Raw genomic sequence first — 18,080 nt, 5'->3', positions numbered from 1 at the left:
TGTCATATAAATTAATGGGGAGGACCAGGATACACCGATAAAACCAATATCCCAGTGTACATAAAGGTGTACAGTTGAGCAAGTAGGTCTATGTCTATTCTAGATATCGGATTCATGTTCTTTCATGTTGTGTACTGCGCATGTCACATTCGGTTTGAACATGGCCATGCTAACAGTTTGGAATGCGCATGCCCAATCTGTAATCACTTTGAGTTAGCTTTAGCTAGCTTTCAAAGAAACAAAGCAAGGGCCTTTGTTCCAACAACTATTTAGAGAAAAAGTTTAAACATTTGGAAACAACATATTAACACACATGGTTGTAACAAATCAACTATAGTCAGTGGCTACGAACCATTACCCAGGCGCGGACGCCCGAAAACTAACGACAATGGTTGATGATTCCCGTTACCACAGTGGTAAGAATGCATGAGTTGTTCCCTAGCTAACTGCGCTAGTTAGCCATCCACGTTATGTGTTAACTTTCCTGAGTTGGTCAGTGTATATCACTTTAATTGCTTTGAGTTAACCTATTATTTTCACCATATTTAGCCATTCACTTGCCAAACAGTCACGGTGTACAACCAAACCATCGACAGATGGTTTACGTTGGTGGCCTTTCGTGAGTTCATACTTCGAACACAGCTTGCAGCTAGTTCTAGCCTGCCTGCTGGTTAGCCAACGTATTGCTTGGTAGCAGCTACTTCAGCATGCGTGCACGTCTTTCAGAATGGCCCAACGTTACTTAGAATGGCAAGGAATTAACTGTTATTTAATCACATTTCCTCTGACTTGTAGTTATACTGTATAATTGCTATATAAAGTATGACAGCATGCCACTACTTGTTGAATGTTTATCATATAACGATAAGCTAGCTGTTCAAGTACGTTAACGTACGGAAGCCGAATTGTATCTAACTTGGAATTGCACAGCTCATCTGGACCTCTTTATTTGTGATTCAGAACACGACGATCGAGTTGGAGGTCCAAAGCACCGCGTTCGGAAAGGCAGGGGTCCCTTCAGAGCGCCCATATATAGTGAACATGGTTCAAGATCGAAGCATCGCGGAGGACACGGTGGGGCTAGTGGTGCTGGGTCCAAGGGAAAGTTTGAAGAGAACGATGGCGACATAGCCATGATGGATGATGGTCCACAAGATGACGGCTCGCAGCGCAGATAGTGAGTTTGTATTTGTGTGAAATATCTCTGTATAGTATACTCTTTTGATCCCGTGAGGGAAATTTGGTCTCTGCATTTATCCCAATCCGTGAATTAGTGAAACACACTGCACACAGTGAGGTGAAGCACACACTAATCCCGGCGCAGTGAGCTGCCTGCAACAACAGCGGCGCTCGGGGAGCAGTGAGGGGTTAGGTGCCTTGCTCAAGGGCACTTCAGCCGTGGCCTACCGGTTACAAGTCCGAAGCGCTAACCAGTAGGCCACGGCTGCCCCTGGGGGTCATTCTTTGTATATTTCTGTGATTGATTTGTATGTATGTCTATATAAACCCTTGTTTGTTTATAATTTTGTCATTCTATTCATTGTTATAGTAACCCATATGGAAGGCCTAATGGACGTAATCGCAGAAGAGGAGGTGATAGAGGAGGTGGTGGAGGAGGAGGAGGAGGAGGAGGAGGAGGAGGAGGTGGTGGTGGTGGTGGTGGTGGTTTTACATATCGAAGTCATGCAGGCAGACAAGGAGGTGGAGGTGGCAGCGGCGGTGGAGGAGGAAATGGACGAAAGAACTGGTTTAAAATGAGTGTGAGTTTGCTAATCCTTAAATTATGTTTTAAAAACATGGAAGAAACGTAGCTGTACTTTTCACACCACTAGCTGCAATCTGTTACATCAAGAGATAAAAAAGACATTTTGTCCATACTGATTCAGGCCAGTTTGTTTGTTTGTTTTTATCTCTGAAGAGTGCAGAACGTTCTTTGCTAAAGTGAATGCCATCATTTCTTCCCAGATTCCACATGGTAAAAAGTATGACAAGGAATGGCTACTGACAGCGCTTCGAGGTCTGTGCTCTGTGCCATTCCATCCTATTCATGTGAGTTTTATATTTCTCCCTTATCCAAATTCTGTGTTTAAACTTATTGGGTACTGTACATACATGATGCCAAATTGGAATCAATTAATGCGTGGTAGGTTAAGATTCAGGCTGTTTTATTTTTACCGATAGCCATAGGTAAAATTGATTTGCATTAAAGAGTTCTTATACACACACACACATAGAAGCACAGACAATGACTCATAATAGTACTAAGGGGTTCAGTCCTCTCTAAAACATAGTAAACACAAATTATAATACAAAACAATCAAAGTAATTAGAGTCCATTGATTTAGATAAAATATTTATTATTTTAGCTTTTGTTGACACAAAATTGTCTTGAAAACCAAACATATTTCTATACAAACCAAATACTTCAAGCAATGGCAACAACTAGGCCAAAAAGAAAGAAGTAATGTTGGAAAATGTGAACAATTACAATGCAATGACTATGTGAATTAGTATAGTTGTGTTTCTTAGGTCATGTCCCTAGTTGCTAGGTGAGTTGCTTGAAAAGTTGGAATTGTTGTTCACATTTAATGATTGCAAGTCATGCTTTTATGTCCACAGTATCATACAGATGGCAATAGAGCTATGTTTTATGTAGAGGACTCCATGACTGCAAGTGCGTTAACAAAAGTGTCACGGAAGATCACAGATAAAGATGGTTATAAGGTACTTCAGTTTTACTACTACAGCTGTTTGCATATTTATCTACTATCTATTGAAAGAAAATATCATCTAGCAAAGATTCATGTCTAAAAGAGACTTTGTTAATTCCAGGTGACTGTTCTGATGAACTCCTGCCCTCCCCCTCCCTTCATCAACGCCGAGTTAAAACCAGAAGATCTTGAACACTTAAAGGTGCAAAACATAGTAAATACAAATCCAAATATTGTGGGCAGCCGTGGCCTACTGGTTAGCAGTCTGGACTTGTAACCGGAGGGTTGCCGGTTCGAGCCCCGACCAGTAGGCCACGGCTGAAGTGCCCTTGAGCAAGGCACCTAACCCCTCACTGCTCCCCGAGTGCCGCTGTTGATGCAGGCAGCTCACTGCGCCGGGATTAGTGTGTGCTTCACCTCACTGTGTGTACACTGTGTGCTGTGTGTGTTTCACTAATTCACGGATTGGGTTAAATGCAGAGATCAAAAGAGTATATATACTTATACTATACATATGCTATGCTCTGGTATACCATATCATATACATCATGATTTCACTCCGCCCCTGACAGCGGTGTTCTGTGTCTGGTAGAAACCGATCATGTTTTTCAATCTTGAATTATTTCTTGGGTTGAATTTCTTTTTTTTTCTCCTATTTTTAGCAATGTATGGCCAAGCGTTTTGATGGCTCCCAACAAGCTCTTGATCTGAATAATATAAGGATAGATCCTGGTAAGAAAATGTTTTTTGTTGTTGTTGGGCTTATATTGTAGTTATACAGGAATACACTGTTGTTCCAAAGGTCTCATAATAGATGGGCATCATACATTCCTTGTAATGTCATTGTCAGTAATTGGGTTTTCATATGACCAGTGGTTGAAGTAGAAAACTGCTAAAAGTAAAAGAAAATAATGTTATTTTGAGATAAATGCACTACATAAAAAAAGCCTCTGGATTGCACAAGGCAGTTAAAGTTACCAAACCAAACCTTATTTACTGCATCCCACCAACATACGTCCATTGTAATGACAACAAAGTTGGTTTACCTAAACAGTGGTTAGACCCCTTCCTAGAGTTTTGCTTATGATATTAACAATTCCTTTTCCTTTCCCACAGACCTGGTATCTCAGAACATAGAGGTGGTGTTGACAAGGAAGAGTTCTATGCAGGCAGTTATTAAGATTATTGAAGAAAACATTCCAGAGGTAAGACATGATGTGCATTTATTTAGAGCGTAAACAGAATTTCTTCTTCTTGCTTCTCATGTCTCAAAAAGGAACAACCCAACACACAATGTAGTCTGTATGATCTGACTACATAATGAAATTTAACAATCTCCTTGTCCCTTCTAATTTGCAGTCTCCTCTTCCATCTTTTCCCTTTACAGCTGTTGTGTTTAAACCTGAGCAATAACCGACTGTACCGTCTCGATGACTTCTCCAGTATTGTCAGCAAGGTGCCAAACCTGAAGATTTTGAATCTCTCCCAAAACGAGGTGAGAGTGTGGTCAATATTGTTGGTGCATGAAAGCTTTGATAGTGCTGGGGGAAACATAACACATGGGTAATGTCTGCCCCATGTACAGGAATTTCCCCTTGGGTATCTATCTATCTATCTATCTATCTATCTATCTATCTATCTATCTATCTATCTATCTATCTATGACCCGGGCTCATTTCTTGGTCCCCATCTCTCTCTATCTTTCTCCTACCTCATTTCTGCTCTCTACTGTCCTGTCTAGTCCCACCAGGATATCGCAATGTTGCGATTGTAGCAATTAATGCATTTTGTCCAACCACCGCTACTTTTCTGCAAATTTGACCAATCATCATAGTTTCCAGACAAATTTGACCAATCACATCAGTACCTCGCACCACACTCATTTTTACAGACAATGATGAACGCATAGGCTTAGCAACAAAAATAATTGTTGAAGACCTGCATTGTTATTCTGCTGACTTGTCCTCAGCTGTTTGAGATGTTAAGCTTGTAGAAATGTTACCTGTACTCGCTCAGACCATGACTGACAACTGACTGCCTTGTTAGTTGTCGAGTGTAAGCTATCTCTTTTACAACAGAACAAACACAGCAGCTCTTGAGGTCGTCCAAAAACAAAGTCTTCTCACTGGAAGTAATGAGAGAGGAGTAAATTTAGTAATTTGCGGCTTTATTGCTCTTATCCTCTTGTATGAATATGCAACAGGAAGCTTACCTCTTCACAATTCTATAACAAAAAAAAACGTCATAATGGTCGAGTCCCTTTACATCAATTGTCATACTCACTCCCCATGAGTACTTAGTCTCTGTTTTAGGCTACAACCTACAAACTGGCATCACAAGAATCATTCAGTCATTCAACCAATTTTTAGTTTTTTTATAGCTTTTCCTGTTTTTCAACCACACCCTTTAAAACATTATTTGGAGAATTTTGTTCTGTTTGTTTCATTTTAAAAAAGGTATACTGCTTAGTGAATTACCCCAGCCAAAGCATTTCTTCATTTACAAAAAAATCAGAACAGTGTGATTTTCACTAGATCAGTCAAACAAAATGTTCAAATGCAACAGAAAAATTCAAACAAAAACAAAACAAATTGTAATTTCTTTAGGCATTTGTTGCTATGTCTTTGCAACAAATGCCCAAAGGCACCACAAGTTCCATCACAATCTTTTAGAAAGATTGCTGCGAAATCAGGCATTTTAGGATCAACAATCAAACAACAACGCAACAATAAAAAAAAAAAAGGCCTGCAAAATTCCTGGAGGGAACTGCCTGTCAATAAAGGCTTGAAAATCCCTCCAAAAAACTGATAGTGATTTTGTAGAGTGGTCCTGAGAGTGTTGGTTTGTGTGAACATTCTGATGGGTGTTTTTTTTTTGTTTGTACAGATCAAAACTGAAAGGGAGCTGGATAAGCTGAAAGGCCTCAAACTTGCAGAGCTGTGGTTAGAAGGAAACCCCGTGTGTCAGCATTTTAAGGACCAGGCCATGTACATCAGGTTAGTCCGGTATAAGCCGCCATAGTGAACATGAAAAACATGTTGACAATACAAGTGAATGGCACTTGTCACTGTTATGCCCTTTTTTAGATGTATTAACATCTTGTAGCCTTTCCATGATATGGAATAGATAGAAGGTCTCATTAAGTATGTCTATAAAAGGTGTAGGTGAGGCAGGTTACAGCAGCATGGTACTGAAGATGGATGTAAAATTATGTATGTAGTGTATATTGTGTTGTTATTGTCATGTGGCTTGCAGAAAACTTTGCTGCTGTTGTCCCTTGTTCAGAGTGACTTGCCGTGAACATGAACATTGAAATTTAAGGTAAACACTGGACAGCCACACCAGTGTCGTATAATAAAACTTAAATCACCACACCACTAGCTTCTCTCTGTTAACCAAAACAGCAGAGCCCACTAGGTGTTGGTTACCTGCTAGTATCCCTCTCGTAACACCAGCCACCTGACCATACTTATTCAACACGGTCACTAATTTCCAGCCACTGCCCCAGTAACCAATCACAACTCCTCTCCTCTGACTCGACATGCACCTCTGACCAGGAAGTGCAATATCACTGATTTTCAACTTAATGATTTTAGGGCTTTTTTTTTTTATCACTATCTCTTCTCTGCCTTGCACTTCTTTAATGAGCTTCTTCTCTTGTCCTTTCACACAACATTTAGGCCATTCTCCCCTCTACAGATGCCACTACACAACTTAGTAATTCTAAATTGAAAACAGAAGCCATTTCTATAAGCACACTGAAGTGTGCTCCAAAAAAATGTGTGCTTTTAATTTTCATCTGTCACTTTGACCAGCAACCAAGGAAGTAAAATTTCCTAATATTTTTCAAACACCAGCCATTTGCCAGATGCTTTAAGCCTCTGCCCATGTTGACGCAGTCTGCCCAGTGATCCATCACCATCGCTCTTTTGGCCAGTGAAGAAGGCTGGTTAGCCAGTGACGGGTAAGATCCCACCTTGAATTTCTGGGACAACCTAAGGCAGGCACAGCCACACAACTGGCCTTATCAGTCTCACTTCACAGAGAAGCGAGATGTGGGCAAACAGTCTATGGTTTGATGCATCGCTCTGACTATGTATAGACCCTTTCAACAAGAAAAACAAAAACAATGCTTGAACGTTCTATTTTGTTCCCAATCTACTTCCGCTTCATTAAGATAACATATGGAATGTTAAAACGGAAGCCTTGTGGGAACAACCATGATGCTGATAATGGAACTCTCTTGAAACGGTCAATAGTCTATGCATCCAACGAACTGGAGACACAGGGACCCATTCCTGAACGTGAGCGGGCACTGCGCTCAAGGGCAGAGGTGGCAAGGGCAGTTATCTTGATGTCACAGAGTAGAAGGGCACCTCTGTGAGAGAGGGTTGACTATGGCGCTATATTGGAGCTCTGTTCCTGCTGAATACAACACCAGGCTGCTGGCTTGCTGTTCCTATCCTGCTGTGGGCACATTACAGTCAAAAACATTACACAGTGCATTTGTGATGATTCGTACGTGGGATGCTTACTGAGGACATTGTGCTAACTCTTAGAGAGCTAAAGGGTCCTTGGTTAGTATTATGGAGACATCCAGTAACGTGGCAAAACTCCAGTTCTAGGAATCTGTGCTCTGTAGTGGGAGAATGCTTGGCGCTAAATTTCTCTTCATTCCATATGGCTTTGTTAGGCACTTTCCTCCCCCATCATATCCAGTGCTGAAAAATGCAGCATTTTCTTTGCCACTAACATTCTTTCCTTCATGCTTTTTAACACCTTCATTGTACTCATTAAAGTACAATAAACTTAATTTGATACCCTTGCTTGGCATTTTCTTTCTTATCTTTGCATGTTTCATTTACACACAACATTGACAACAACCGAAAAAAAAAAAGATACTGAGCTAGTTTAAATTTTTAACTTTTACCATACTATTAATTTACTTTCTGTTTGCTTTACTGAACGGCAACTTTGTCTCGACTGTTTTAGGCTTCTTTTCTCCAAACATAGTTGTCCCAGATCTGACAGCATCTAACATTCTCATCTTCATGTAGTCAGTCTCTTCATGGGCTAAGGTGTTTGATAGTTACCCTCACACATGAGTTTCATTTGAGTTTTCCTCCTCGAGAGCCCTGTGGCCCTTTTAAATGATGCTGCATGGGGCAACTTTTCGAGCAACCTGGCTGGGCTATCACATAATTAGTTCCTAGTGTTCCGATTAAATGATCTTGACTGCTTCCCACTGATTAAATTCTCCAGATAAAAATGTGTTGACTAATATTAGTGGTCAAGTTCCCGAACAACATTGCTCGGCAGCATTGCCCAATAAGTTGCCTCTGTGTATCATCACACTGCCTTGCCCAGTTCGTTTGTGGAGTGGGCAGCAGCTGCACGCTCATTACCAGTTACCACCCCCCATGCCCTAGTCCATCTCCTCAGACGTCGGGGGGACGGTGGTGAGTATCGTTGAGGGGTAAGTAGATGATTTGGTGGGTGGTGGGATGAGGTTGGGGTTTTTTTTTTTTTTTTTTTTTTTATTATTATTATTATTATCATTATTATTGAATTTTCTGAAGTTACTCTGCAAACATTTTTAAGAGGTTTAAAGAGTGGGCGTGCACATTTGGGTGTGATAGTGCTGCTTAAAAAATATTTAATTCTAATGCGATATCACTTAATTCCAGCTACAGCTGGGTTTAGCTCAATTGTTTTATATATTTCTGCAACTTGCATGCACTGAGTGTTTTGCTACTTCAGTGTGTGGTTTTTTAACGTTGTAAATGTTTTTTGATTTGCATACGCTATTGTTGAGACGATTGCTTTACGTGGTGCTGCATGGGTCAGTCTGGTATAGACTCGTCTTTTGTGTCAAATGCTTAACGGTTCTGGTGGTTCTTGTGTGGACACCATATCTGTATCACAGAACTGAACAGCTGCAGATAACATTGTCTGAAGTGAATCCATAAGTCCATGGATCCGTGTAGCTTGCAGTAGGTTCCTCTACTGTACCTGGTCTTCTGTGGTGAATGGTGTATTTTCTGGGGTAGGACTGCTAGGCAGAGTGGAATGTCTGGGCTCAGGAAGTTGAGGGCCTTCATGTAAATACGCATTGCAGGAATAAAGTCTGACTTAGGAAGTGGCAAATGTTATCGGTTACATCTCTGTAATTCTCTGGACTGTGGAGTTTTGTGTGTGTGTGTGCGAGCAAGCTCAAAAAGGGAGAGATCAATTATGATCTCTAATAATGATCAGTTATGTAATTTCTATGTTCTTTGTGTTTTCTTGTATCTTTGAATGATGAACAGTGCTGTTCGGGAGAGACTTCCCAGACTTCTGAAGCTGGTATGTCCTTTACAATGCATCATTTATTTTCATTAACCAAATTTGATGTCCAAGTCATTTCTTTGAGAATTTGCTTTATTGTGTCAATAAGTAGTATAATCGATAACTAGGCCGGTGCTCTGGAGGTGGATATTACTCAGACTTTCATGTGTGTGCCATAGGATGGAAACGAACTCCCCGCTCCCATTGTGTTTGACCTTGAAGTAACCCCTGCGGTACTGCCGCCGTGTAAGGTAATGGCAGCCTGCTTTGTGTGTCAAAAAACATGTTATGCTGTATGTCAAATAAAGCTCATGAGGGTGTGCAAAAATGAAAATATTTCTCCAAACTGGAGCCAAATAGAACATGTTGGAAGGAAATATCAAGCTCAATTCCCCCTTTTTGTGCTCTGTAATGCTGTTATAAATGGCTTTCATTACAAATAATTATTATTTTTTTCATCCTCACCATACAGCCCAGTTACTTTGCCTCAGAAGAGATCAAGACTCCGATCCTGATCTTCCTAACACAGTAAGATAATTTGCTTCATGCGCTCTGTCTGTTTGTGTATTAGTGAAGCATGTGGAGATGAGTTAGAGTATGAGGGTGCTGATCTGTCCCTGCCCCCCTCAGGTACTACAGTGTGTACGACTCTGCTGACAGACAGCCCCTCCTGGATGCCTACCACGACAGTGCCACCTTCTCTCTCTCCATCCCCTTCTTCGCGCAGAACCCCTCCAAGTAGGCATCATGCACTCCTCTGTATAGGTCACTCTTTACGTGTATTAATGTTGCAGTCATGCCCGTGCCCATGACCGTGATGTTATTCCACGTCATTATGCATGTCGTTAGACATGTAGTAACTTGTATGTATGTATGTATGTATGTACATGTAACCTTAATTTTTCTGACAAGCATTGGATTGATATGATGGTGTATTCTGCAGATCGTTCCTCTATAAGACCTCTGACTAATTACTGGTATTTTGTACTTTTTTCTTTATATTATGCATTTATATTTTATACCTTATTTTAATTTAGATGTACTTTAGGAGACTATCAAAAAGACAGTCGCAATCTGAAAAGACTCAAAGACCCAAGTAAGTACATTCCCACCTTTTTTTTATTTTATAGTTCTGTATCTTAAAAGGCATCCTATGCACATAGCTTTGAAGTCATTTTGATTGTAAACTAACTTGTAAATGGGAGAATGGCTGTTCCCCGACCCCGATCCGGAGACTCGTATGTGTCATGATGTTTTAAGCCCCCAAAGTCGTCTTCCAGACAACGCTGCATGGAAGGCACTAGGGTTAAGGTTAGGGTTAGGTGCCTTGAAATCGGCGGTCGCAGCGCTGCCTTGAAGGCGACAGTGAGGCCTTAAAACGCCATCGAGCCTCACATATTGCACTTTAAAGCATGTATGACCGACGGTTTGCCAAACTCTTGTTTTTGCTATGCAGCCACCCGGTTTCGACTTTTGAAGCACACACGTCTTAATGTGGTGGCCTTTCTAAACGAACTGCCCAAAACACAACATGATATTGCCTCTTTCAACGTTGACGTGAACACCTTCACAGTGAGTATACATACCAAATTCAATTCTCGGTATGTGGAATATAATTTCATTGTGTGTGTGATTTCCTAACTTTGACTTTTGTGTCTCACTCTCTATAGAATACGCTCTTGTCATTCACTGTCAGTGGAGTGTTCAAAGAAGGTGAAAAAATACATGCTATTTTGTCTCACATATTCATTAGATTCCAGTTGAAGTATTGATAGTAAAACTATTTGTTTAATTTTAACTTTACTCATACTAGTGGATGGTAAATGCCGGGAGACCTTCAGAGCATTCTCCACGTGTCTTCATTGCTGTACCAGCAGGAAATTCAAGGTAAGAGCAGAAAACTGCTATGATGCAAAACATGTTCACATTTGGTTAGTTAAAACTGACAAAACAGATGAACTTAAAACCAGCTTACATTTCTCTTTGACCTACCGATCGGTCTGCTGTGCGGTGCGGCCTGCAGTCTGTGCATAGTGAATGATGAGATGTTCGTACGGAACGCCACGACGGAGGAGATCCGGAAAGCGTTTGTGGCTCCCGCGCCGACCCCCTCCAGCAGCCCTGTGCCCACGCTCTCGGCCGCCCAGCAGGAAATGCTCAGCGCCTTCTCCGTGCAGTCCGGCATGAACCTGGAGTGGTCTCAGAAGTGAGTGTTGGGTTTCTTACCCGGGGTCAGACAAACCCGGCTTAACATTAAATCAGCCAGGTTTGAAGGCTGGCTGTAGCGTTCATATGTAAGGCACAAGGGTCCTTTTTTGGGAACACCATTTATAACAGTTTTCGGCATTTTGTTTCCATCTTGTGGTTTTACAATGTCTGGCGTTCAGCCATTGCTGTTAAAGGAATTATCCGGAGTAAAATGCACTTTAGATCAATTTATGGATGATCGGGAGTACATATGTTGAGTTGACATCAAAATCATGTCATTCGGATGTGTTTTGAGAAAGTTCGATTTTACCGTTTTTAGTCAAAACTCGTTAGCCTGGAAGTGACCAGGGCATGTCATTTCGCCGCTACAAAACACTATTTTTATACCTCTTCTACAGTTCCAAACAACATTACACTTACGTGGTAGTGAGTAGAGGGTCCCTAAAGCAAAAACGAGGGTCCTGAGGTAGGGGAAAATCCGTAGGAGTCGATTGCGGAGTGTGGAGTAACATGCTCTGGAAAGTCACAATTTCGTCGCCTTTGTTTTAAAAAAAAAAAAAAAAGTATTTCTTTCGAAGTTGTATGCAACAGCAAACCCTAGCTTACTAACAGGTTGGAATTTTGAAATGTCACGTGACGTGATGTCGTGCAACGACGTGATGCACGACGTCGACTCCTACGGACTTTCCCCTAAAGATGCCAGCTGCAGCAGCAACATTTCCGGAAAGGTACTGGCTAGATGAAATTAATTCTGGACTCTCTATCCGACCACAAAGACCTCAAGATACTTCGGTTTGGCTTTAGGGACCCTCTACTCACTAGCACGTAAGTGTAATGTTATTTGGAACTGTAGAAGAGGTATAAAAATAGCGTTTTGTAGCAGCGAAATGACATGCCCTGGTCACTTCCAGGCTAACGAGTTTTGACTAAAAACGGTGAAATCGAACTTTCTCAAAACACATCCGAATGACATGATTTTGATGTCAACTCAACGTATGTACTCCCAATCATCCGTAAATTGATCTAAAGTGCATTTTACTCCGGATAATTCCTTTAACAGGTTGAATTCATTCTTTCAACCCTTCCACCCCCAGGTGCCTGCAGGACAATGAGTGGGATTTTGACAGGGCTGCCAAAATTTTTACTGACCTTAAAGTAAGTACACAAATCCACATTGTCCCAAAACATCTTATTTTGAGATCTTTATTTGTGTGAAGGTTATGGTTGAGTGTGCCCTCTAGGGAAATGTTTTTGAATGTGCCATTAAAAATATTTTTTTTTCTTTTGCAGGCTCAAGGGAAAATCCCAGATGTCGCTTTTATAAAGTGAAGATGTTTCCTCCGTTGGTCATGAAATGTACATAGATGTACATTTATTTTTACAAGCATCAATAGAATTTTACAACCAAGTCTTGCACTATGAATTATGAATAAAATATAAAAATGTTGTCTGCCAACCTGTTTTGTCTTCTATGTAAATTAACAGTGTTGGTACAATAAGTGGTTTGCCAGAAAGGACTTTCACCTCAAAAATATACTACCATTCAAAAGTTTGGAATCACTCAAAAAATGTCAGTGAGAAGACCATACTCAAGACCGATACGGTCAGAAAGTTTTCTTTTTTGTGGTTGAAATGATTATCAGAACCCTTGCAGTTCCAGTAAATCCTTGTAGACGTTGACGTTGTAGGGTTGAATTTGTTGAGATGATCTGCAGAAATGATCTCTCGTGCCGTCTCGAGCACTTTTTACACAAGTTGAATTGGCTATTTTCTTGCCCTGTGGTCAAACTGCTCCCACGACAGCTCAAGAGGGGTGATATCCTGTCACTCCACTGGCCAGACTATTAGGCACAGAATGCTAGCAGACCACTGCCTCCCTAAATCGGTCTTGCATTAAATGGAGCAATCCTTTTAGATCATAGTCCTGGAGTAGGATGGGATGAAATGTAATACTACAAATGGAGGTAGGTTCACAAATGATGGCAGGGTTTTGCAAAATGGAGTGATGGCATTCCTTGTACAAGTCATTTTAATTACTCTGCACAAATGTACCACTTTGTCTGAAGCCTTAGGATCAATACATTTGCTCAACTGCTCTTGACATGAAGGGCTCGGTCAGCATTTTTAAACTGTTCTCTTTGATCCAAATGTCATCTGAGTCCACATAATTTTGTCCCAGCCACCCTTTGTACAGTGTTGGTTCTTTTCATATTTTGATTTTTGATCAAGATGAGTGACATTTTTATACGGCTGCTAAATGAGGACATGCGAGGTATGAGTTTCTCTAACTAGACTGACATGCAGATGAACACCAGCCTCTCCACTTTAATCCTGTTGAGAGCCACTTTGCACTTTTCTGTTAAGGACTTATTTTCCCAATAATGACCCGACGTTCTATACATTATCCCTCTTATTATACGGTTACTTGCCAAAACGAATAAATGAACTCCACGATATGTCTCGACATTTATTTGTTACCGTTTCATTGTTGCCTTTGCTGAAAAACGGTCATTATTTAGAGGTCCTTAGGTGAAAATAATGACCGGTAGAACTTCGTTCTACTTGCATTGTGAAGAGCCGTATAATTATGAAAATGATATGCCAATTTAATGGCTTCCACCTCAGTTAGACAAACAGGGTTGCCTAGTAATGAATTAATAATTTCACAAGATGATGGAATACATAATGGGCAATTTCAAAATGGACTTTTCTGAATGTCTCTGTAAATATTTAATTAGAAACCAGCTGCAATAAACATAAGCATTTTCTGCATTTAATGTGATTTTAATCGGAAAGTAACATTTTCTGAGAGGCTCAACATTTTCCAACAGTGGTGTACTTTATTTGTCTCAATGATACATATTGTAAACGACCATTTTGAGTAATACGAGTTGCATAGCTATGTGCAAAAAATTAAATTGTGCGTCTTAGCTTTTCACCTGACTTTTAAGTGCCAAGTCATCAATGGAGGGGGTTGTAAACTGACTTTGGCTTAAGCCAGATCTGATAGGATGTTGGTTGCCAGGCTACAGGTTAGCCCTGTGCCATCAGGCTCCACATTGATCTTCTTGACCACGCCGTCCTCGACCAGCATGGCGTACCTAAGGAGTTCAGACAAGACGGATGAGCAGAGTGCGAGCTACAGTATGTGCCCTTTATAATGAAGCCTGCCACCCAGTGGACTGCAGCTAAACTCGGACCTTGGATTTGATCCAGCTGACCTATTTGATTCGTTCTTCATTCTTAGCAGTCTAGAACAGGCTGAATGCTGCAGGATGTGAGGTTGTCGTCATACAAAACTGCATTCTGGGTAAACCCTTTGTTAGCAATACGTGTTTTTTGTGGTACACTGGTTTCATTTTTTTGTGCAAATGTTTTCTGTTTTACAATATTGACGACATTTGTACCAAGGCCTGAAATACAGACAGTTGTCATACCTTTTGGATCTTTGGTTTCCAAGAACTTGCACAAGCTGATCATTGTCCAGTAAAAGGTCCACTGCCTAAATAACAAGAGCAGGGCCTCAGTAAGAAAGTAGGACATTTTAACATACATAAAAACATTATTTATGTTAAATATAAAACATATTTATTGGAAAATAGCAACTCACTTTTGTGAAAGCTCCTGTGGGATCAGCAAGCATCCTCACCTACGGATTGACAAGAATTTTTCGTGTCAACAATTCAAACACAAAAAGTGCAAATCGGTACACATTATCTGTATGCTGTACAATTCATAAGTCAGTAGTTTACAGTATGACTACTTTTGAGACCATTTACAGGACAGAAAGTTTCTATCATATTTCATTTCTATCAGTTGAGCGTGTGTATACTGTAGTAGTCCACTATAGACTAGTACTAGTGTACTGTACCTGTTGGCTACCATTACAGATACACTTGGTTTTCTGTGTTATACGTGCACCTGCTGACGGCCCAGTGTAAACAGTGGTAGGTTACATCTGATTTTGTCCACTACTTACTTTGCCGTCTGTTCCATGTTCTTTGCCCCAAGCAGCCATGACGAATGCATCATTTACTGAGACACATGCTACTTCCTGGATGCCTTTGCTCCGAAGTTGCCCAGCTTGCTCCACAAACCCAGGGAGATGAGTCTAAATGTTGAACATGGGAATAAAAACTAAACTCATCACAACAATTTGGGAAACTGCATCTTGACCAGCATCTATCTATAGGCGTATTGCAATAATCAGTGAGGGTCATTTTGAAAGCCATAAGTACAGACCTTGGAGCACCCTGGTGTGAAGGCTCCTGGAACAGCAAACAGTACACCTTTCTTCCCTTTGAAGAGCTGGTCCATGGAAACCTTCTTCCCAGGCTCTCCCTCCTGGACCTCCACTGCAGGCAAAGCCTCTCCAATCTAAATACACAGAGTTAGTAGAGCATTTTGGAGTAGGTTTTCATGTGTATAGTAGCCTACTGAAGGATTATAGGTTACTCAGATGATGCACTTCAACTGCCCTCTAAAGGGAAATGCAGTAAAATTCCCCTTAAAAAAAAGCATATTTAAAAGGACAGACACCAGCTCTACACCCACGTTATGCTCATGAACTGTCAATGATCAGTTTCACAAATTCCTACGTGGAAAAATAATGTTCCCTCCCACGTCTTCATCAGAGCCCGAAGACCGTGATGTCCCGTTTACATACCCTAACCTTCACATGTCGCCACAGTGCCATCGTGCTGTCTGCACATGCGCATAACAATGGATGCTGAATACGATTACAGAAGCCATCACCAGTCTAGCACGCCAAGCAATGGAATGTAGCCAGCATCAATTCCGGTGTGCTTTTACGCATTGTATTCAAGTATTTTGAGTCGATCTTAACACAAAAGTCACTGAGAATATGCTTAAAAAACAAAATGCAATTAAAAAATAAAGAGGCCACAAAAAAGTAGAAAAAGTAATTCCATAGGCCAAGTAAGATTCCCTTTTGCCATCCTACTTAGGCTACGTCAGAAATAACTATTTTCAGAGATCATAAAGCAACGTTAATGTCTGTTATGCGCAACATTAAAATATGCATGCATGATAGTTTAGTTCGTGGTTTTGGCCTCATCTTAGCAATGTAACTTTCCCCATCGTCTACGCATAGCCTTACATTTCTACGTCATTAGATAAATAATTAACCACGGATTAGATGAGTGCAAGATAAGATGTAAGATCAGATAATATGTTAACTAGTCTGCTGTGTTAGCTAGTTAGCTAGCTGTTGAACGCAACAAACTAGCGCTTCACGTTGCAAAATGTTACATTTGTTCCCGAAACAATGGCTAACCTAGGCTATTTACTGTGAAACAACATCAGCATGGCGGCCCAGGATTTGCGCCGTTATGTTGGCATAGGCCATTCATGCAGGCGCATTTGTTTTATCCAAAACACGACATGTGCCTTTTGCCAAGGTCAAGTTCGCACGCAGCTAACTTCGAGATCACAGAATATTCAGTTGCAGAGTTTAATTAATTTTACCTTAATTGGCATGTTGAAACAAAATGTGGTGTGCAGCGATCTGATGCTGTGGACAGCTCGAGTCCCTCTCAGGATCGCTGATGTATTCATGGTTTATATCTGCAGCAACCACAGTTGACGGCGTCGGAGCGTTGGTTCCACGTAAGAGACGGGACAAAGTCTACCCGGCTGTTCCCAAGTTAGATAGCTCCGCCTCTATGAACGGGATTTGCACCTGCTCAGCCACTCTGACCGTTTTAGGTTACTCGTTTCCAATCAAAACTAAAATATATAATATAACTTGTTAGGACAAGTACATTTTTAATATTAGACACCTGAGGAAGAGAAGGCTTATTGGTTGCCAAGGCTGAACTAGGTACAGCTTCAAAAACAGGCCCTACGCCTACTCATAAGTTTCCATTGACCTACTTAACCTATAGCTAAATAAGACCTAATTCATTAAAGAGGCCCTCTACAACTCGGGCACTTTGGGCCTGTCTGAACTTAAAAAAAAATAATGATCTCCATAGACACATTGAACATCATTGATAGACTCACTAATTTGCTTTCCAACAAAGTATGATAGTTGATACATTTGCATGGCTCTGGAATATTATATTTTCTGAAGGGTCTCAAAGTACTATTATATGCCCCATATTTGGGAATTATAATATAGGCCTAACTCATTATGTTACATTATCTTTACCTAATCATAGGCTGCCACATAACAAATCCTTGGACTTCATGAACTAAATGTGTTATTGCCTAAATATATAAATGCGTTATTGCCTGTGATGAAACTCATTAATGTTGGTGACTTTTATAAATGAAAAAGTGGTGCTTTTGCACACCTCCTTGGGATGCGCGTGTCGGAGAAGGACCACAGTGTTACTAATATCAAGGAAGTAAGGTTCCCGTACACTGTCTTTTGCAATTGTAGCTTTTTATTGGAACGTTTCGGTCAGATGACCATCATCAGGCAATTTACGATGCAATAAATTGCCTGATGATGGTCATCTGACTGAAACGTTGCAATAAAAAACTGCAATTGCAAATGAAGACAGTGTGCGGCAGCTTTCTACTTCCTTAAAGATGCCATGTGTAAAAATTGAGGAATTAGCATGCTAAATTACTAGCCACGGCCCGACAGGTGTCATAATACCAGTTTCTGCCATGGGAGGCGGTATGCAGGCAACATAACCGCCAGCCAAACTGCAATACACGAATAACTCGCACGGCTTGTGGGCGTACTTGAACCAAAGAGTATACACCTGTCGGGCTGTGGCTAGTAATTTAGCATGCTAATTCAGGTTGATATCTCTGCAGCACTATACCTTGTCATTTTTTTAATTACATCATCACCCTTAT

General features: G+C 40.8%; 2 protein-coding genes across 2 annotated transcripts; one reads left to right on the top strand and one right to left on the bottom strand.

The window, feature by feature from the left end:
- The first annotated feature begins 6 nt into the window (after nucleotides 1–6).
- nxf1b (nuclear RNA export factor 1b) lies at nucleotides 7–12,702 on the top strand. The gene is given in 23 exon segments (XM_048237374.1): nucleotides 7–416; nucleotides 961–1,177; nucleotides 1,550–1,662; nucleotides 1,699–1,760; nucleotides 1,966–2,049; nucleotides 2,620–2,724; nucleotides 2,833–2,913; nucleotides 3,374–3,443; nucleotides 3,828–3,916; nucleotides 4,099–4,206; nucleotides 5,598–5,707; nucleotides 9,020–9,056; nucleotides 9,218–9,289; nucleotides 9,511–9,566; nucleotides 9,669–9,776; nucleotides 10,076–10,134; nucleotides 10,495–10,610; nucleotides 10,709–10,751; nucleotides 10,852–10,889; nucleotides 10,891–10,925; nucleotides 11,062–11,244; nucleotides 12,341–12,401; nucleotides 12,537–12,702. Coding segments are annotated over 23 exon segments (1,914 nt in total). The 5' UTR covers nucleotides 7–388; the 3' UTR covers nucleotides 12,576–12,702.
- A 1,364-nt stretch (nucleotides 12,703–14,066) lies between these two features.
- prdx5 (peroxiredoxin 5) lies at nucleotides 14,067–16,893 on the bottom strand. The gene is made up of 6 exons (XM_048236551.1): nucleotides 16,734–16,893; nucleotides 15,489–15,623; nucleotides 15,226–15,357; nucleotides 14,857–14,895; nucleotides 14,684–14,748; nucleotides 14,067–14,347 (listed from the first exon to the last, which is right to left on the bottom strand). Exons 1-6 carry the CDS (start codon nucleotides 16,821–16,823, stop codon nucleotides 14,239–14,241), a joined length of 570 nt encoding a protein of 189 aa, XP_048092508.1. The 5' UTR covers nucleotides 16,824–16,893; the 3' UTR covers nucleotides 14,067–14,238.
- Nucleotides 16,894–18,080: the final 1,187 nt, after the last annotated feature.

Source organism: Alosa alosa, chromosome 2 (genome assembly GCF_017589495.1).
Source record: "Alosa alosa isolate M-15738 ecotype Scorff River chromosome 2, AALO_Geno_1.1, whole genome shotgun sequence".
In the NCBI taxonomy this organism is placed as follows: domain Eukaryota; kingdom Metazoa; phylum Chordata; class Actinopteri; order Clupeiformes; family Clupeidae; genus Alosa; species Alosa alosa.
This window is presented reverse-complemented; position numbering and strand designations above follow the sequence as displayed.

What these genes read in the sequence shown, in the direction of transcription:
- prdx5 (XM_048236551.1), bottom strand. Translation starts at nt 16,823, where the DNA reads ATGAATACATCAGCGATCCTGAGAGGGACTCGAGCTGTCCACAGCATC. An exon ending in AACATGGAACAGACGGCAAA is followed by an intron (nt 14,896 to 15,225) that starts GTAAGTAGTGGA and finishes GTCAATCCGTAG; the next exon opens with GTGAGGATGCTTGCTGATCC. An exon ending in GGAAACCAAAGATCCAAAAG is followed by an intron (nt 14,348 to 14,683) that starts GTATGACAACTG and finishes TGAACTCCTTAG; the next exon opens with GTACGCCATGCTGGTCGAGG.